General features: G+C 34.3%; 2 protein-coding genes across 4 annotated transcripts in view; one reads left to right on the forward strand and one right to left on the reverse strand.

The window, feature by feature from the left end:
* The window catches only part of LOC126856511 (26S proteasome non-ATPase regulatory subunit 1), a 37,648-nt gene extending 29,789 nt beyond the window's left edge, over positions 1-7,859 (forward strand). The window contains exons 11-14 of the mRNA XM_050605064.1: positions 4,169-4,503; positions 5,129-5,481; positions 6,704-7,055; positions 7,576-7,859. Coding sequence (XP_050461021.1) covers positions 4,169-4,503; positions 5,129-5,481; positions 6,704-7,055; positions 7,576-7,646 — 1,111 coding nt within the window. The 3' untranslated portion in view covers positions 7,647-7,859. The remainder of the gene's footprint in view (positions 1-4,168; positions 4,504-5,128; positions 5,482-6,703; positions 7,056-7,575) is intronic.
* The window catches only part of LOC126856515 (uncharacterized), a 42,430-nt gene that overhangs the window by 7,222 nt on the left and 13,311 nt on the right, over positions 1-21,897 (reverse strand). For all 3 annotated transcript variants that reach the window (XM_050605072.1, XM_050605071.1, XM_050605070.1), the window contains exons 3-5: positions 12,240-12,472; positions 3,256-3,490; positions 562-913 (exon numbers count right to left, since the gene is read on the reverse strand). In XM_050605072.1, the coding sequence (XP_050461029.1) occupies positions 562-913; positions 3,256-3,490; positions 12,240-12,472 (820 nt within the window). The remainder of the gene's footprint in view (positions 1-561; positions 914-3,255; positions 3,491-12,239; positions 12,473-21,897) is intronic.

The following is a 21,897-nucleotide window of genomic DNA, read 5'->3' on the forward strand; positions in this document are numbered from 1 at the left end:
CTTAGAAATTCCCTCTTTGCAAAATTGCACCGGGATAGATCGTGATCTAGATATGCCTTGCATAAAACAATATATAGTAGTGTTACAGAAAGTGTATCAGAAAGAAAATAATGATTGGATTCAAAGAAATGGAGAAAATAAAAAATCTTTTTTTTTTTTTTTTAGTAAATTCTCTAAAAAAGTATCTTTTTAAAGAAAAAGATATTTTATGAAATATTTTTTTTTCTCACGGGTGAATTAAAAATGAAAATTATAGAGAAATATAGAATATACTGGAACGTTAGATTTTTATTTTTTATTATTATATAATTCGCTTTTTATATTTCTTTTTTTTTAATTTATATTTTTATATTTTTAATTTATACAGTTTTCAATTAGTACTCTAATTATTCTTAATTTGTTCGAATTATATGTATATGGAAGACTTTTCTTCTCTTGTGTTACATGTAAACCTATAAATGACACATTATGACAAACGACAAAACATTCAACGACAGGATACGAAACGGAAGGATTACAAAAGGATTCGTGATTCGCAAACACATATCTGACTCGGCATACCCGTTGCGGAAGCTGCATCTGCGCGGAGACGGACCGTGTTGCTGCAGCGGCAGTAACTGTTGCTGCTGCTGCTGCTGATGCTGCGGCGTCAATTTCGATGGGGTTTGACTACCGGGGCTTCCGGCCATACCCTCGAGACCCCTCGATAGCTTGAGCATCTCCGCGCCGAAGGCGTGAAGGGCGGACATGGCCGAGGGTGGCGGTTCGCTTTCCGGCAGCCAGAGCTCGTGGGTGTCGAGGGTGGTCAGCTCGGTGTCGGTCGACGTACCGGAAGTGTGTTGCGGCGTTCCTCCACTGCCGCCCGAGCTCTTATTCAGGAGGTACCTCTTCCAGGTGCCTCGTCGATCGAGTCCTGTAAATTGTCGGAGGGCATCTCAGCGATCTTATGTATGATTATTAGAATTTTTCTTCTTTCTTTCAAAGAGGGAAGAAGGGATTCTGGGGTGATTTTTTTTTTATTGGAGAATGCGTGGAATTTTATTGATTTCAATGATTGGAGATAATATCGAGGAAAAATGTTTTAATTATTTTTTATCGAAGATGGGAGGCAGTTTTTCTTTGTAATTTTAAATCTTTTTAAAAAGCTCAAACGAGTTTCTCGTATCGCGCGTTTTCCAAATCAAGCAATTAATAATCTTAGAGGCAAATATTGAGTTCGAGCCCCTGAGAGCCCCTTTAAAAATATTTATGAATCATTGCGCAAACGATTTATTTCTCATTTTATCATTTTATATAATTCAGGAATAATATAATTTTTTGAAATTTTTTTTTTCCTTATTTCAAATTATTTGGAATTCTTAAGTATCTGTCGATGTTAAGCCCCGGTTTGTAACGAGACGCTCAAGGGATCTCCTCTCATGTTCCGAAATCTTCCAATCCTGCGGAATATTAAGTGCCCCGTAAAAATCACCGCTCCCACCGTCGAGCTATCGATTAATTTTCATATCGGACGCGACTTTCTCAGCATACTGTGTGTCGCATCCGAGCTCTTTGCATAATGCCCGGAATTTGCATATCTTCGTCGTGGACGTCGGTGAGCTTCCGCTGACGTGCCGGCGAAATTTCTTGTCGGCGAGTGCCTCTAGACAGAGGCCCGCCTACTTCGATCGATCTATGGCGGAAAAAGGAAGAGGGGAAAAAAAAAAAAAATCAACTGGCTTCGAAGCCATTAATCATGCGACCGACCCCGCATCCTCGATGTTGCGCGCCGAATTATTTATACGATAATGGCTAGTTGCACACGACGGAGATTCGTGCAAATAGATGAGAGAAATAATTTATAACTAGCAAGTATTCGCTTTATTCCGGCAGAAATTCTCGAATCGCTCCAAGAGTTTGTGAAGAGAGCTTTTAAGGAAAAGATTTCAAACGAGCAATCTATTTTTATTCACGGCGTTTTTTATTTTCTACGATAATTGTAAGATACCCCCTCGCGACTTTCCCATTCTGAAATTCGCACTAGAGAAACACCTAATCGAGAACGCTCTTTAAAGTGCAATAATTGTGCGATGCGCCGTGCGATAAAATGGCGCGGCGCATTCTGGCGTGAAGTTGGTATGCAAATTCCGTTTGTTGCGCGGTAATCGCAGATTTGCCGGAGTAAAATCAAAGCGACAGTAGATGCGATGGCTTCCGGCGAAACTCGCTTGGAAGTGGGATGGAGAGAACGAAGGAACGCTTTCTCCCTCGAGAGCGCTTTGTTAAGGAAGACGAATTTGCGCCGACATTCCCGGGAAACGTTTATGAGAGAGCGAAGCCCGGCACGCGCACACTTCCCTTTGAAGCTGCGGGCTTCCGATAAATCGGAGTAAATAATTTTTATTGGATGCAAAAAAAGAGGCTAAATCGTATATAATTCTCTCTGCGCCGCCCATTTTCGCATAAACTCTCGCGTGTCCCCGGGGAAAATCGGGAAATATTATTGCGCGGAAGAATTGCTCACAATGAACGAGAAATAAAATAGAAAATTGACAGCGAGAAGGATATATTGGTGTACATTTTTTTATCAATTATTTGTTTTATTTCCTAGCTTTGTATTTAAATTTTTGCTTTGTTATATTATATATAATTTTATGTGTGCATGCGTGTGAGAGAAAAATGTGGGCGAAAAATTGGATAAATGGTACAAACAACATTTCTAGAGGCGTAACAATTTTTTAATTTTTTATCGCGACCAAATGGGTGAGAGAAAAGCGGATAAAAGTGGTTCATGAAATGATAAGAGTGTAGATGAGAACAATATTTTTTAATCATTTATTATATTTAATTAAAATCCCAAAAAGTTGCGTCTTTTTTTTTTTTGTTGAAAAATTATGAAGCATCCAAAAATTTTCCAGCATGTAAAAGAATTTGGGGATTGAAAGCCCTTTAAATTAGCGCGAACTTTTTAAATTTTAATCTCTAAAATTTAGAACAATGAATGATGCTTTATGAATGCTAGGATATTTAATGTTAATATCACGAATCGTACGAATTTTCAATTAAATTTCGATTTTTTAATAATTTAAGAAAAACGAATTAAATTGAAAAGTAAAAAATGACTAAACTATAAATCTATTTTTTAAATGAAAAATAGAACCAAATGCGGGCTCGAATATATAGAAAAGATTAAACATATGAAAGCGATGTAGAATGGATCGATTTTGAAAATTTGGGGATAGAGGAACAGGCTAGTGTACATGACAATACACGAACCTGCCGTGGGAGGTGCTCCCTGAGATGCACCCTGAGGTGCACCTAACCATCCCGATGACCAACCTGCTCCTTTTCCACCGATGTTCTGCTGTTGCTTCGCTAACAATCTCACTGTCAGTGCATATGTTAGCAGCATCACGCCCAGTGGGATGTAGAAGCAGATTATGCTGCCGATTAATTTATAGAGGGGATCGGGAATTTGACAGGCACCGTCAACCAACACCGAATCGTCTTCCTGAAACAGGACGAGAATATATCTGATAACGTTTATATATTAACTCGCATATGAATTTGTTAAACGTGTACTTTCCCTCTTCGATATTATTAAATTAATTATAATAATAAATTATTATATTAATTAACTTCGAAACCGTTATAAACATATAGCATATTATATTTATAAAATATTAATAGAGAGAGAGAGAGAGAGAGAGAGATTTATGATTAATAAAGTTTTTCTTGAAAAGACAGAATGATTTTTCTATGAATAATTAAAAAATAAAGTTATTTCTAAGAATTTAATATTAGTTATAAAATTTGTAATTAAGTTTAAAATTTAGTGGCAAGAAAATAATAGACTTTTGAATCTTTGTTTTCCTCTTTTTAGTGTATTTGTTCTATTTTTAAATTTATTAACGATATTTTTACAAGTTTTAAATCTATTTGGATTAAAACAGAAAAGAAAGGATAATTAATAAGAATACAAGAGATTGATTGTTCTTATATAAAAAAATATGCAAAGAAAAATTATTCAGAGTATTTAGTATTGATTTAAATTCTAATGTACATCAATAATATGAATAAAACATAAATTACTCCAATAATGATGCACTAAATGTGACGTAAAGGTATGTCACAATCGAAGAAGATGAGAATGCAAAAATTAGGAACTCGATTTTCTCGCATGTTTCAGGACTCCGGAACAGTGTCCTAGTGTAGTGTCGCTCTTAGCAGAAAGCTACAATCCGCATGTGAGGTACGGTGCAGCGATGGCATTGGGGATCGCTTGCGCAGGTACCGGTCTAAAGGAAGCTATCGCTTTGCTAGACCCGATGACCAACGATCCCGTGAACTTTGTCAGGCAGGGCGCGTTGATCGCCTCCGCCATGATCCTGATCCAGCAAACAGAGTCGACCTGCCCTCGCGTTAAGGATTTCAGAGCTTTATATGCTAAGGTCATCGTGGACAAACACGAGGACGTGATGGCTAAATTCGGGGCTATCTTGGCGCAAGGAATCATCGATGCCGGTGAGTCCTCGTCCTTCTAGAATTCCTCGCACGTGATGATCCGTGATTTTTCAAAAACTTAGTTATGGATTTTTGATAAATCGTGAAATTAAAAATTCTGAGTCCGCGAAAAAAAAAACAAAAAACATTTTAGCTTCATGGAACTTTCGATTCTTTGATTCTTTCGTAGTTTTAAAATTTTATACATGTAGAGTATTTAAAAAATCCTTATAATTGTAAGGATTTTTTAGAATCAATAAATTAGTTTAATTCTTTAATTAAATCTAGAATAAATAAATTTATTTATATAAAAAAATAGCTTGTTTTTTTTTTAAATTTGATTTTTTTGTACCTTTCAATTTTTGCGAAGCAATTCTAATTCCTAAAACTTAAATTTTCATATATTTTTGAATCCCCGAATTTTTGAATTTTTACGTTTAAAAAATTTTTTTTATATACAATTTTTAATTTTTCTAAACACAATTATTTAATTTGATATCTTGAAACACTACAAATTTACGAAATATTTAAAACATACAATTATTATGTTTGTCATAAGTTAATATTCCGATCTGTGGTTCATAAAAAGAAAATCAGCTGCAAGAGTGCAGCTGCGGATACGAGCAAATTTTTGCCTTTTCTTTAGGCGGCCGTAACGTGACCGTGTCCCTACAATCGCGGACAGGACACACGAATATGCTGGCGGTAGTTGGTGCTTTAGTGTTCACCCAGTATTGGTATTGGTTTCCATTGGCACATTGCTTGGCCCTGGCATTTACACCCACATGCTTGATCGCCCTCAATGCTCAGTTGAAGATGCCCAAGCTGAAGATCAGGTCGGATGCCAGGCCGAGCATGTACGCTTATCCCGCACCCCTTGAGGAGAAGAAGAGGGAAGAACGAGAGAAGGTTACCACCGCCGTCCTCAGCATTGCGGCTCGCGCCAGGAGACGCGAGTCCGAGAGGAAGGCCAGGGATTCGCACGAGAAGATGGAGGTGGTGAGTTAATGAAAATGTTGTTGAAGTTTCAGTTGGATTTTTAATTCGAGGAAAAAAAGCGAGAATAATCGTGAAAGTTTTTGAGGTGTTTTTGGTATGAAGTTTTTTTTTTTTTTTCGTCGCGTTCAAGTCACTAGTTTCTTTTGGAAAGAATTTTTTATTTATATCTCGATAATCATTAATATATTTGATCGATATTATAAATTAATATTAAAAATAATTCTTATAAAAATTATAAGAGGGAACAAATATTATTTTTATTCTTGCTATTTTTCCTTTATCGTGCTTTTTTTCTTTTTGAATATACTCATCGGAAAATTTTGAGGTGAGTGTTCCAATAACCTGATTTTGATTATACAAATAGTAGTGAATCGATCGAATTTTTGAAATGTTAAGTTCCACGAATTTCTTAGGATTTTTTCTATGGATTTTTTCTATTCGGGACTTTTAAATTTTGCAAGTTTTAGATTTGTTTTTAGATTCTACGAATTTTAGAATTTGTTTTCAGTATATAATAAATTTTTGAATCCTCGACTCCTTGAATTCCAGGGAATTTTTAAATATTTTAAACTTTTAGTTTAATTCAAGTATCAAGTTTTTTGCGTTTTAATGTTTACATTTCTTCTGATAATTTGTATTCTTGCATTTTTTCTTGCAAGTTTTTATCCATTAATTTTATGATTCGCAAACTTTTAGAACCATGAATGTTAAAATATATATTCTCGAATTTTGCAATGTTTGATTATACAATTTTTAACGTTTCCTATTTTGTGTTTGTGAAATTTTTATGTAGAGATTTACAAGCGAATTTTAAATCTTTACGTAGCTATGTTTTTATTATATATATATATATATATATATATATATATATATATATATATTTTTTGCTCATCTGTTTGCATTATATAATCCAATCTGTGATCATATATTGAGCACACATTTTCATCTTTTAAATATATAAATATATATTAAATATATATATCTTTTAAATATATATTAAATATATATATATCGAGTCTCAAGTTAGAAGATTCTACTCCTATAAACAAGAATGAAGTCCTTCCTGCCAAAGAACCAATTTTCTTCCGAAATATCGATAATCCATTTCTTCCTATTTTGGAACTGGGTAGTAAACGCGATGATTTGCATGGCAAATACACGAAAAAGACGGGATAATAGATTGCTGACAAGCGACGGGGGAAAACCTTAAAACATATTGCAGGATCCGCCTTTGGAGACGAAGGAGCTTCACGAGGTGAAAGAAGCCGCGTCGTCATCCTTGAAGGAGAAGGATGACAAGAAGAAGGACGAGAAGGAAGCTAAGGAGCCCAAGGAAAAGGCCGAGAAGAAAGGAAGTAAGGACGATGAGAAGGAGAAGAAGGAGTCCGAGCCGAACTTTGATATGGCGGAAATCCTGCAAAATCCCGCGCGGGTTCTGCGTCAGCAACTGAAGGTCATCCAGTTGCTCGAGGGCAGCCCTTACGTTCCCGTCAAAGATATTCAGATTGGCGGCATCGTCATGGTCAAACATATACAAACCGACACCGAGGAGGAGCTTGTCAAGCCTGTCGCCGGTAAGTAATAGATTCGAAATTTATCAATCAACGATTAAAACTATTTTTTTTTACAAGTTGATTTTGAAGGGGAAAAGAAAATGTTATTAATTTATAATAGAAAGGAAAAATATTTATAGATAAGAAAAATAAAAAAAAAAAAAATTAAAATAAAAATTTTAAAGGAACATTAAAGTAGGAAGATTCTGAAATATTTTAATTATATTTTTATTATTAATTTATAGAGAAGGAGAGGAGGGGAAGATTTATTATAGTTATAGGCTTTATATCTTTTCAAGAGCTTATATTTTTTACACGCAATATTTTATCTCTAATTTATATGATATATTATAATTTTATTCTTAATATTGTTTGAAGAGAAAATAGGAAGACCAAAAAAAAAAAAAAAAATTAAAAATATTTTAATTACTTTATAAATAAGATTATTACAGGACAAGAGCAGTTTTATCTGTTCTTACTACTCCAGCATCGAGAGTTTTGCCGAAAGAGCGTGTACCTGAACACTTTCGGTTTGTTTTAGCTTTCGGACCGAAGCCGGAGGAGGAAAAGGAAGCCGATCCACCCGAGCCTTTCGAGTATACCGAGGATTAAGGGCCGGAAACACGCATTGCCCCTTTCTGTCATTTCAATACCCGTCATTCGTCATCGCGATAAAATCGCGACACGCTTGTCGTCACTTTTTGTTAATATCGCGCCTGCTTTTTTTAATATTGTCGCAGTTTTCTGTCTCTTTTTCTCTCTCCCTTGTGCGTGTCTATTTGATCAGCGAAATACTCTGCGAGCTTTAATAAAACCGTTGCGTCAGATCTACTCGTGTTATCAGTATTGTTCACCTTGCAACCTTTAATTAGATTTCTAAGCGACAAATAAAGAAGAATTAATTAATCGTTACAGATTAATAATTCGTAACAAATTAATCGATTGTTCGCGAATTTAGTTCTTTATACTAAAGGATATATATAAATAGAAATATTTTCTTTTTAATCTATCGTTTTACGATAGGTTAATTTTCATTAGAAGAAATTAAATAAAAAAACGAGAGATTTTAGAATGTAAAAATTTTTATACTATGTGCAACAATTGTAAATAAATTGATGCTCGACTTTTTCATGAATTTTGTTATTTTTTACAAATTAATAAATTAGAATTTATAATTATAAATAAAATAGAAATAATTGTAATATCTTTTTATGATTTTACAATATATATTTCTATTGAAATTTTGATTAGTATTAACGTATGTATTTTTTTAATATTTACCGTAATTTTTTTTTTAATTGATATTGCATTGTATATTCTAATGAAATTATTTCATCGAAAAGAGTATGTATTACTATTCTTCTTTTATTCTAATTATGGTTTATAAAAAATCGAAAAAAATTAATGAAACTCGTGAATCTAATTATTAATGGAATGTTTAGTAGAAATTTTTATGGAACAATATTTTATATATCTATTTTTGAGAGCAACTTTGTTTTAATTAAAAATTTTTTATTAAAAATATTTTTTACTTTTATATTAATTTTTGTTAAAAATATTTGTTTCAGGAAACTTGCTCTTTTACAATTTCAATATATCCATTTTTTTAAATAAATTGATTGTCAGCACTTCTGTGCACAAAACTTGATGCTTCCTACAAATCATTTATTAATACTTTACACTCGCGGAGACAATCCCAGCCATTCTTACACGTCCATTTGAGCGCTTTATCTCGAAAGTCAGTGTAGAGTTTCCGTCAGACAACACACTCCATAATTCATCGCGCTCATCATTAAACTTTGACGCGGGGCTTACGGGTCACCCCGTATAGACATGAATCTTCCTTGAAATACGCTTCCGTTTTCAGTCTCCATCGTCTATAATGGTCAGCTCGTATTCCGCTTCCGCTGTTGACGATCGTGATGATCGAGCGTAGGTCATAACGTCCGTCGGTGACTACAAGTAGGGTAAAGGGATGAAGGAAGGGGAATGGGGGGGTTGGAAGGGAGAGATGGACGTTCTCTCATTGCAAGATTATGGTCCACGCACGTGTACATCCGCCGCACGTGCAAATTCCGCTCGACGTTACGTCGATAACACTCATGACGTGACGTCTCGAGGGAAGCTTAGCGAAGACGTCAACCGTGCTCTTTAATTTTCCACGTTGGGATTTAAGTCATAAGAAATGGGGGGAGGAACCGAGGATTCTTAGGGATATGCCACGCGCCACACGAAATCGGCGAGGAAAAAGTTCTGGGATTTAAACACTTTTGTATGTCAGTTTTCTCTGAGAACTTAAAGATTTTAGACGCTGAGGATTTGAAGGATGAAGAATCGTTATCTATTCCGAGCGGTTAAAATAGAAGTTTGAGAATTCTTATATCCTTGAAAATTTTTAAATCTTGAAAATAAAAGCATCTGAAAACTTAAGATTTTAAAAAATCGAGATCGAGAGAAATAAATTTTTATAAATAAAAAATAATTTTTTTGTTTAATTTTTTTATGTTGAAACTCAAGATGTAGACAAAAGAATCGAGAATTTAACTCATTTTTAGACACTATAATCAAAGACGAAAAAATTTCAGGAAGACCTTTAGATATTTTAGAATTTTGAAAATTTAAACATTTGGAATGTCAAGATTAATTTGAAGAATGAAGATTTTTATTAATCGCATTAATTTTGATAATTTTTAATTTAAATTTAAGTCAAATATTCCAGATTATAAAAGGATAAAATTTATCTTTTTTAATCTAAAAATTCGAACTATTGAAAAATTAAAAAATTTTACATTCTGCAACTAAAAGGTTCTGTCAATTTCACGGGTATTTAAATTTTGATTTAAAACATAAAAATATTTTTTTAAGAGCATTTTTTCATTCAAAGAGTGAATCATCCAAATTGAAAATTAGCAGACTTATAAGAACTTGCGATATAACGCCCACGTTAAAACTTTCAATGAAAAAAAAAAAAAAAGATTATGTAACTTTCTGAAAAATTTATGCAAAATTTTGATATTCAATTAAAAAAAATTCGCGTGTTGTTGAAAATATCCAGCACAGAAATGAAAGAGTACTCAGGCTCTACAGGTTTGAGAAATTCACACAGGTATTCCTTTTTATCTATTGCTTCTTCACACGTAGGTGTGAAACTCAGATTAAAGTGCTTAAAGTAAATGATGTCACGACGCAAGTGTGAGATGCGGAATACACGAAAGGTGTATAACAAGACGGAATACAATTTTTGTCGCGTCGGGCGACAAATTTCACTTCGGATGTTGGATGGAATTTTGAATGAGTATATGGCGGTCGTGAAATTTGGATCAATACCCAAGTAAGGCAACGCGCTGGTAAATGGTGCTGTAAAGTTGCTGAAACTCGTCCGACAAACTCGTCGATGCGGCGTTCTGCGGCGGTGCTCGACTCGTTTCTCTCCCCCTCTCTCTCTCTCTCTCTCTCTCTCGCTCTTTCTCATAGCACGCTCGTGAGAAACGAAAGTAGTTTGCACATTTGCAAGAGCAGTTTGCAAGCCGAGGCAGCTTCTACGACGATGAACATGCTCGGGGTAAGAAAATAACCTGTTAGACGTGCACCACGTCACGTTCCCGGGGGAACGCCATAACGCTGGTATTTTCCACCGAATCCGCCACGTCACGTTTTCGTTTCGCGGAAATTAAGGGCGACGAATATAATTACTTCATTGTCGTGTAATTAGTTAGTTCCAGCGCGTCGTACCTTTACGTGGCTGTCACACCTTTTAAAATGTACATAAAAGAGAATATATATGTATATATGTAAAATAAAGAGCGAAGACTGAAAAAGTTTCCTTTATACCAGAATAAGAGTAAATTGAGCGCAAAATAATTGCTTTGGATAAAACATGAAGTGTATAAAAATAGAGGAAGCATGAAGTTTCTCGAAATACATGTCGCGCATTTGGTAGCGAAATTTCAACAGTTACACGAAGTTTTTTTTCGGACGAAATAAGCGCGGTTGGTCGGTCGAAAAATTTATGAAAAGAACGGAAATACGGGAAAATAACGGACAGCTGTTTTATAAATGCCTAACGTTCGTTCATTCTTGAATGAATTTCATTTCATGAATCGTCATAATCTCGCGCGATTGGAAAAGTATGTTATTATTCCTACGAAAGGAAAAATGAAAAACGTCGCGCGAGATGCAGTTCCCTAAATCCATCCCGTTCTTATCCCGCATCGAATGATCGATGGGCGACATTTCCCGTGCAAACGGCGATAAACTTTCAGTCGTCGAGATCTTGTGTCCGCCGCCACCTGACAGAGAGAGAGATTTTGCGGTCGTAAAATTCCGCGCGATCTTTCGATCGTTACGGAAAATTGAGAAAGATTCTTGCTCCGGCCGAGACATAGCAAAAAATTATCAAGCGGTTACATTTTGAGGTCATTGGAAATTAGAGATGTTTATTTTTTTAAGGGCGAGCGGAAGATTTATGTACGCCACAAAGAAAGAAAACAGATGATTCATTTTTTATTATTAATATGTACATACACAGAGAATGTCTGAAAATCACATTTTGTTCTTTTAATAATAGATTGTCTGGTCAATTTTCTTAGCGAAAATATTGAGGCATCGATAGTTAAAAGTAATTGAAGAAAAAAGACTTTTTGCAAACTATACTTTGTAGAATTAACAGGTTAACAAAATTACATTCTTCAATTAATTTCAGGTGTAGATTATTTTTATTGAAATTTAATTGAAATTTTTCTGTTCAATCACAAAGATATGTGATGGAAAAAAATTAGAAACTTGCGAAAACCGATGACTCTTCTTGATTTTTTTTGTTAAGAAAAAATTGACTTTAAATTGATCAGAAAATTTATTATTAAAAGGACATCTAGAAATTTTTAAAAACATTTTACAACGAAAAATGAAAGAAGTAGTAATATAGTCCGACCAATAACTGTCTTCTTTTACTCGCTTAATAATTAATTAACTAATACTTGTTTAATATATTAAAATATCTGAGAATATAAATATTAAAAATATTAAAAAATATTTAAAAAATATTAAAAAAAAGAATATTAAAAAAAAATAAAATAAAAATATATATACATGTAATCTTTTTTAAATTATATTTTTAGAAATATAAATATATTAAGCGAGTAGATAAAGCCAATTATTAGTCATAGACTATCTTCTACCTCATATGTATATAAAGACGGCGCTTACCTTGGAGTACATAAGGCTCAAGGGCAGACTGATCGCGATGCTGAGGATCCACACGAAAGTGATCTTCAGGGTGACCCGCTTCTTGGTCTTGTTGCGTCCAAACTTCATCGGGTAACGTAGACTTAGGTAACGGTCCACGCTTATAGTACACAAGTGCATTATGCTCGCGGTACAGAACAGAACGTCGAGGCAGATCCAGACGAGGCAATAGACCGATGGTAATGGAAAGTATCCTGCAAAGCAGCAAAATGGCAGAGGTGAGCTTTGTGCTGGCGGCGCGAAGCGCGACTAATTAAACCCGGACTCAATTAGCGGCGTCTTGGCTCGCCGGGACATAAATTTCAATTATCTTGACATTCGTTCTTGCGCGATGTTTTATTCGCGCGTTGAGGAGCCTCATCCGCGGAATGTTGTCCGCATTAAACAGATTTTCATACCGAGACACTACCGTTGTACAGCTAACGATAACAAGAATAATTAAAATCTAAGAATAATTATATATATCTTTTTAAACTCAATTATTTCACGGATATACATTTTGAAAATTGCTTCTCATTTATTATATATATACGCAAGTATTAGACTTTATTGCGTATATATATATATATATTGAATTATACGTTATAATTTTATACGTATGCGAAAATTAAAATATTATTGATCAGATCTATCGAAACTGTCATCACATCTGCTGGCTTCTTAGTATGACGTAATATCAAGGTGACATCGATACGTCGGTTCGCTGGCATGCACGATATCGATAGACAAGCAATTTGCATGCGTAGTTTGTTAAGTAAACTTTGTAAAAGGGCGTGGCAATTTTCCTTTAATCTTCGCTAGATTGCATTCGAGGCAATTCGGGGCTATTCGATATTAAATTTTCCGTTGCTCTTGCATTCTGAGCGACGATATACACGAAGAGAGAGAGAGAGAGAGAGAGAGAGAGAGAGAGAGAGAGAAGTAGCGAAATATTATAGCAAATAGAAAGCTGTTATTTCGAGATTGATGTTATCCAGCTGGATTTTATCTCCTCTTTTCCCTTTCTCCTCCTCTTCTCTCTCTTACGCGACCTTTAAACTTCGTTTAATAATTAATCTCGGCGTATCCTCGAGTCTCAAAACGCGAACGCACTCGCATTTTTTTCAATTATCTATTTTTGCAAGCTGCCAAAGGCCATAATTGATACACCCACTCTTCGTTAATAAACGTTTTACATCTGACGGACGTAGCCGCGCGAAAACTTTAGTCTGCCGAGCAACTTCCGGTTGTAAAACTCGTTCCACCAAAGGTTACTCGTTAATCTCATTTTGCGCTCAAGTAATTAATGAGTAATAAATACACCCGCTTTGCCATCTACTTTGCAGCGGTTCTTCTTGCAGTGCAATTTTTCTTTTTTTTTTTTTTTTTAGAAGAGTTTAATTTCAATAAGATTTTTATTTTATCCTGGAACGTGTGTAAAGCAAACAATTTTTTATTAGATAAAATAATTAAGATAATTTAACAAAAAAAATAGGATTTATTTCAAAGTAAATTAGTTACCTTAAATTTTATTTTTAATATAAAAAATTCTGCTTATTTTTATATTAAGCTAAGATTTAAATAAGATTGGGACTTTTTAAAATTTATCCTTAAAGTATATTTTGAAAGATTTATTTTCAAATACGCCAAGGACGGAGTAGAGGATTAGGTAAAGATTAATTGCCAAATGTGTATTTTTTCAAGTACACGAAATAATGTTAACCTTTCAATCAAACTTAAAGCTTTCTCTTTGTTAGGAATCATTTAAATCTCACGAGTGTGTCATGCAAATTTCGCATGGGATGTCTCATTCGTAGAATCGCGCCTCTGACAGATGAGCGGGTGGAAAGGGTTGGGGTGAGAAAGAACCAAGGAAAGTGCATCAAGAGCACAGGAGCCGTGATGAAAGGACGGGCGGTTGATGCACGAAAGGGTAGGAAGAATTAACGCAAATCCGCGTGTCTCGAACAAAATTATCGTCTACGCCGGGACAAACCCCCGAAACTTGCATATTCATGCACGCCACCGGATTATCCACTGTATGTATGTATGTACATACATACCAGGTGATCTCAAAATTTTCGCTGCTTTATTAATGCAAAACCGTCACCCGTTCCCCGGAGAATCGCGCGCACGTATGTGCATCGTTTATTACTGAAGGAAGGATCCGCTTGTAATTCATACGCATACACAAACATTACATTATTATGTACAACATTCATATTTACTATGATATTATAATACGACATACAATATATCATATATGCGCCTTCATATATTATGTATATAATGCAACAGTCGGAATGTGCTCGGGGGCAAGCGTTCACGGTGAAAAACTTGAAAGTACAATTATATATATATATATATATATATTATATTAATAATAATCAAATAACAATTCAATAATAACTGCAATCCAACAGTTTAATTAAATGATTGGATAGTGCTGGAATAATTGAATAATTTATCGAAAATATAATTAAACATTTATAATGTGATAAAAATTAGAAATAATGCAATATATTCTATTTATTATATATTAACATATTTGCATAATATTAATTGCGATCGTTTACTAATTGAGAAGGATCTGTTTACAAAATTGCGCGTACAAAAAAGAAGTTATAAAAGATTACAAAGAATTAGAAGTATCTAAGGATCTGGGAAGAAACTTAAAATTTTCAGCGCAAGTAGTGTTAAAGCACTATTTCCGCGCCATAAAATTGTAGAACAAATTAACCTGCGCAGCTCATCTCCGCCGCAAGGTGGCTGGAAAAGATGTATCTCTAATTAGGGTTGTCTCTTTTTTTTTCGCGAAGTTTAAATGAAAATAAACCTCTACTTTCACTAATGACAAATCGTCGGGACGACATTTATCACCGAATTTTCCACTTGTGAAATGTTTAAATCGCGAGGAAAGCTCTTTATTTTTAATTACGCAAAATAAAAATTGAACGTGCGAAAAATTATACCGATTAATTTGGAAGAATTAGATCTCGGTTTCATCAGAAATTTTCGTTTTGCCTTACATAATTGAATCAAACTTTAATTAATGAAAATTTATTTTTGCATATATAATTGGCTGTTTTAAAATTATTAGTATGTTTTAATAATTAGTATGTTTTATCATCACAAATTCGTGTCTTTTGTGTTTAATTATATGTAATTCCAATAATTTCTTATAATTTGATTTGTTAATTTAATTGGATCAACTATTGTAGGCGGTTTACTTAATTTAAGCTCATTTATATTTGCTTCCTTTTTTATGAATTGTTTATCTTTGACAGATATCGTTAGAAAGCAACCTTGCGAGAGAGAAAGAGACAGAGAGAGAGAGAGAGAGAGAGAGAGAGAGACAAACCGCGGACTTTCCGCGAGAATCCGTTCGCCTCGAATCTGCCGTGTATCTTGAACGAGCTTTCATAAAGTTATGCGAAGCACGCCTGCCGAGTTTCGTCGTTTGACACTGCACAGGAGAGACGAGGAAATGTCTCTCCCCCCTTTCACCAATCTTGCTTAGCCCGCTATATTATTAAGACGGCAGCAACCCATAGAAACTTTCATTGTGTTATCAGAGGCGATAAGCTAATTACAAGAAGTCCGACGCGCTTTTCGTGTTCAATTTACTTGTCGCTTCCGTGCGTTGTTTGTCCTTTCCTGCTTCACTTCGGAACTTTCTTTAACCGTCGATCTCTTTGGAATCTGATAAACTTTCTACGTGCCATTTTATTAAATCACTTTGCCTTTTTATATGTCATATCTCCTAAAAAAAATTATATGTTAGTTTTGAAAAAAAGAAAAAGTTAAAAAATATATTTATATTGTTATTATTATAGTTATATCGAGAATAGTTAATATATATATATATATTTTTTTTTTAGACTCCAGATTTCTTAATAATGACTTTAGCTACATGCAAAAGTTGATGTAAAAAATTGGAAATATTGAAATTCTATGATTAATTTTTAATCTAATTTCGATTGATTTTTTGATCAAAGCAAAATTAAAAAAAAATAATGAGATCATTATTTGAAAGATTAATTGCTTTCTATTTAATTTTCTTTCAATTAAGTCATTAAAAAATAATCATGATAAAATGAAGAAATGTCTTTTCCATACTCAATGTCCTAGCTAATTAAAATCATTTTTTGAGATGATCTCAATTTCGGAAAGATTTCTTTCAAATATTGATACGTATTGTGAATTTTGTAAGACGATGTAGTTATAATACCGACATTCTGGTGAATTCTTATGAATTAATTACGCAATTTTGTGGATGTTAAATATTTCGTGGATATAATCTCAATCGCAATATTGATGTTTTTCTAATGGAAGGGCAATTTGAAAATTAAATTTCGATGAAATCCAATAATTGTACAAGCGGCGATCGAAAATCGATATCACTCTTCTGCCGTCGTATCTCCGCTTAATGTCGCTTTGGCTGTCGTGTCAATTTGACACTTTTCAAGCTTCCAATTTATTTCACCTCCTTCCATCGATCAGATTAAAATGCGTCGTTTCGAGATATTTTTTCGCCTTATATTGTATCCCCTATATCAAATTTTGGAGGATCCGTAGATTCTCAACAATGCGAGGATTACGATAAGAGAGATAAAAGAACAGCCAGAAGAATAATAGGATCTCGGACTGAAAGGAAGAATCCAATCTATACCTGCGTATATATATATATACAAGGTATGCCAAACTTGATTTAGAATTTTCATTTTGCTTATTGCAGTTGCAATCTGAAAAATGTGTCCCTTCAAAATTTTATATTTAATTATTAATATTATATAAGTACTTTTCTCTCTTTTAATTAAAATCTCTTTCTTTAATATCTTTATACATATTTTTTCTTTAACTTTTTCCTCAAAAATGAAATTTTCGGAGTAGATAAATTTTAGGAGGAGAAAAACTGTAACTATACTCTTGCTAAAAAAAGACTTGAAAATGCGAGAAACACATCCAGTACTCGTTCGCCTTCTAATCCGGTATACGGAGAAATCGATTTAAAAGCTCGAAGTAAAATCGGGGATTAATTTGAAAGTACCCTCTTGCTGAGAGAGGTGTTGGATTTCGAGAATTCGCTGGAATTGCGCGGGCGTCGGTCGCTTGGATCGTGGTAATTCGATGATTCGAAAACGAATTCGGCAACTGTTCTCGCTCGCAGCACTCTATGTGGATGGAAAAAAAAATTCCGTCGCTCACTCGCCTATCGATTGCCGACGAGCGCTCTTTATTTTCACGGACAAACTTTGTGCGGTTACACGTGTCCGTGTGCTTTCTCTCATTCCCTCTTTCTCATTTCGATGTCTTTCCGCGTGTATGCACGAGTTTTGTACCAGTTTCATATTCTGTCGAATATCTACATTGAGCAGCCGCGCTCGCGGCTGCTGACCCGCGGGATATTTGTCCGGGTCTGGTCCGGGACGCGTTATTCCCGCTTCGAGGATCCGGCCGACCGTGCGGGCTGCCGGCGTCATAAATCACCGACCACTTTGTTCCGTCGAAAGCGAGAATATCGTGCCAGGTGGCACGGCCACGTGAAAGATATTCCTTTCTTTTTTCCTTCCCTTTTCGCGGCCGCTCGCAATTAACCCTTTCTTCGTGCCCTTATTATTAAGCCCGCTCGCGAGATGCCTTTCCGCGCATCTTATTACGAGTTTGCATGCACATAGAGAGGAATATTAATTACATTGATTATTAGGGACAGCAACGTAATTATTTTATCGTTGAAAATTAAAAATATATAATAAAAATTAAATTTAAATATATAAATAATAAATTAAATAAATTATAAATAAATATTAAATAATAAATAATAAATTAAATAAATTAAATATATAAAAATATATTAATTTTCGTTAAAATCGTCAAATAGAAAAGAAAAAGAAATTTTGAGAATCCACATGCGAGAGAGACGGCGAGAATTTGTTGTCATTTTTCCTACGATTCATATAAATTGGATAATTGAACGAAAAAAAAATAGAGGTATTTGGCGAAAGAAAATAACGGTTTCGTAAAATTGCGCTCGCATTGATTGTCGCATTGATTGTGACGCGACGAGGCTCTCAGAGCATTCGAGAGTGCCTAGAGCGATGAAACTTTAGAGTGACGATTATTTGAAACGTGTTTCGGCTCTCACGTGAAACGAAGTCTTCCCTTTTGCGAAACAAACGCGCAAAAATTCTCAATTTCCTTAAATCAATCATCACTTTCGTGAAACGTTGAAATGATCCCTTGGGTCAAAAAAGGAAGGAAGGATAGGCCGAGAAATAAGCAGAGGAACTCAGGAAAAGGATCCTCTTTTCCCTCATCGCTTGAAAAGGATAGGAAAGAAGGGTCGGACTTTTCTTTTTCAAATACTTTTGCGGTCTCGAACTTCCAGGCTTTTACTATAGAATCCTCGAGCTTAGCTTTTCAGGTCGGTTGAATCCATGAATTCTCGGAATTCTTGAACCTACGAATCTTGCTCTCGTTTTTAAACCCTTTAAGGGGGAAGATTTTAGGGGAATTTGAGATTCTGGATTATATATATCTGTATATATATATATATATATATATAAAATTTTTATTATTTACAAATTTATAAAATATTTGATGCTTCCGCGTATTGCTATTATTTATGAAATAAACGAAAAATTTTTGTAAAAGCATTTTTACGCTCGAAACGGAACTTTTCCGGACAAGTGTAGTGCTTACAAACGTACACGTTCTCTGCAATTCGTAACAATAACACCGTTATTTTGTTTTTCACATGTGGCTATTGTCTTTCACTTTAACCGCTTATAATACACCGGTCTCGCATCATTTGAAAAAAATGGTTTAACAGAAAGTTATATGGTTTGATATGAAATATTAGATTATACATTCTACACGTACTGCCTATTTTTATTTAAATGTTTAAAGACAACCTTCGACGATCTTTCGCGCCAGTTAAATTTTGACAGATTACCATATGGGAAATAAGAGGGGTCTTGTGTTGTGTTGGGTGAAACGCAACAACGATCACGTTTTCTCTCGTGCCTCTTGTAACGTTCCAGAAATATTAACTTGAAAAATCTCTCACCAACATTTTTCGCAGCAACTGAGATATGTTTTTGTAAAAAAATCTTGTCGCTTTAACGTAATATGTGTAAAGTCTGATTATGAAAAGACCAGTTTACTTTAGAAAAGTGTTGCGTAAAATTAAAATTAAAATACGACACGCAATGATCCAACAGTTTCGTTATGTTAAATTAATAAAGGAGATACAGATAGAGGATTTTATATTAATTAATTGTAAAATTTATGATTTAGTACAATTTTGAATTTTCAAGAATGCTTCAGATTAGAATTTTATTTCGAGATTAATTTTTCTCTCTTTGAATCGCTAAGAAAAGGATAAAGTTCCGATTGATAGTAAAATTTTAAGCTTTTTTTATGTATGAAACGAAACAAAGATCAATACTAAAATAAGCAGATAAATTTCAACGTCGAGAATGCCTGGATTTTGTAGGTAAATCTTATGAAATATGAGATACTTGTATACACGGTGATTCTAAAATAAGTCGGCAAACTTTGTCGGCGTCTTTTATCGATTCAAATTTTTCCTTAGCTATGACAAGAAAAATTGTATATATAATCTTCATTATTAAAATCTTCCAATTAATTCTTTATCAGAGTCAAGAGTCAAAATTTTGTTTGATTTTCGATCTCGTAACATAAAACTGTTATGAATCTTATCAATTTTTCTTAACAAAGAAATTTGACTTTAAATCAGTCAAAGAATACACCGATAAATTGCCAGCTTCTTCAAAAGTGTATTGATCTTTCAAATTTGTCGAGATGCGTAGAGAGAGAGAGAGGTCGACGGAGATTCTCGCGGATGGAAATTTCATTCGTCATATGGAAGTGTCGAGGATTGTGTGCAAGCTCGAATTCGGGCACGATGTATTGACACATTCTGGAGACCGTCGCTCCTTTTCCTTTTTCTCTTCCGCCTGATGGATTCCGGGCGAAGGTCGCGAAACACGAATGGAAATAGCTCGCCGCAAGCACGAAAATACCTATATTCAGTATCTCTTTTATTTTCCTTTTATTTCCCATCTCTCTTATATTCGCCGCTTCCATTCTCCCACCTGCTGAGAGACGCGGACTTAAAAAGACGTAGAGAAGAACGATAAACTTTCAACATAAAAAATTCAACAAACTAAGAATTCGCAATCGCCAAGTCATATTTGTACGCTCTGCGCTGATCTGTCAAAAGAATATGCAGAATTGAGATCTTTACGAGCTAAATATTTGAAAAGATAAAAGACCCATCGGTTGAATATTCGAAGAATGAACATTTTTCAGCATCGTATATATGAAAGATCTCAGAATAGAAGGAAAAACTTTTTGAAGCTAACATTCCGACAACATTAAAAATTTGCTTTTAATCAAACTTTTTTTTCTGATTATGGGTATGGATATCAAAAAAATTAGTTTGGAAAAAGGTTCGATGGGGGAATAAAAATCGGGCAATATTTGAGAGGAGAATATTTTTTTTTCAGGCGCAAGTACAACGAACGCTCGAAAATTTGTAGGCAAAAATTGGATTTTATAGACTAGTAGCAAGCGCTAAAGCTACTAAAGCGATATCGCGCTGCTTTTGCCTCACGTTCCATCACTTTTGAGTGCTTAATATGGCCACCATCGCACCATTAAGCATGCCGATGCGGCCTTTGCGTCGTTGCAAATTTTGATTAACGGATCGCTCCACTGATGCATAATAACAAACGATTTACTATTCACGCAGGGCGGCTTAGCGAAATTGACAATAGGGATTCGCATCCGCAATAATTAATCCATCGCAGACTCGCGGAAAGTAAATTCCTGGATTTCTAACATTGCGCTTCAATTTTATTTATCTTCGACTATATTGACAGCCAAAAGTTAATTTATCGGAAAGTGTCGAAGCATAAATTTTTATAAATGTAAAAAAATTAAAGGACATCTCTTGAAACTTTTAATTCGAGGATGTTTAATAATAAAAATTTAAGAATACGGAAAGAAGAAGACAGCACTTCAAAGATCTATATATTTTTCAAAAGTATAAATTCAAAAAATAAAGCCGAAAAATGATCTAAATTTTCAGACTAATATTTGATTTCTTACTTTTTATCTTTCTTCGAAAATCTTAAATTTTAACTTTAATTTCTTGAAATTTTTTATTTATTTTTACTTTTAGAGAGGAAATAAATTTCACAATGTAAGGATTAGATTTGGTCTTTTAAAATTTTTAAATCTTTGAATTTTCCAAATTTCCTAGATATACATATAAAATTCCAAAATATTGAATGGGAATTATATTTTCAATTTTGTATAAAAAAAATTAAGTATAAAAATTTACATATTTTGAGTTGGAAGAGAAGACACAGAATCATCGGAAGGATATTCTTCCTATAGTAAATTATTATTCTCGAAGGATTCGAGGAGACTGCAAGTCATTTGGTCAGATTAATCACTGATGTGAAGAAAAGCGACGCTCGCAATGTCGACGGTCAGTGACACGACGGCGTCGAGATATCGAGTCATTAATAATCCCTTTCCTTTAATGGCATCCTTCGGCAATCTCGCTCGCACAAAAGAACGAGCCTGGTCCATAATGAACTTTTTC

The sequence above is a fragment of the Cataglyphis hispanica genome, chromosome 19, assembly GCF_021464435.1.
Source record: "Cataglyphis hispanica isolate Lineage 1 chromosome 19, ULB_Chis1_1.0, whole genome shotgun sequence".
Taxonomy (NCBI): Eukaryota; Metazoa; Arthropoda; class Insecta; order Hymenoptera; family Formicidae; genus Cataglyphis; species Cataglyphis hispanica.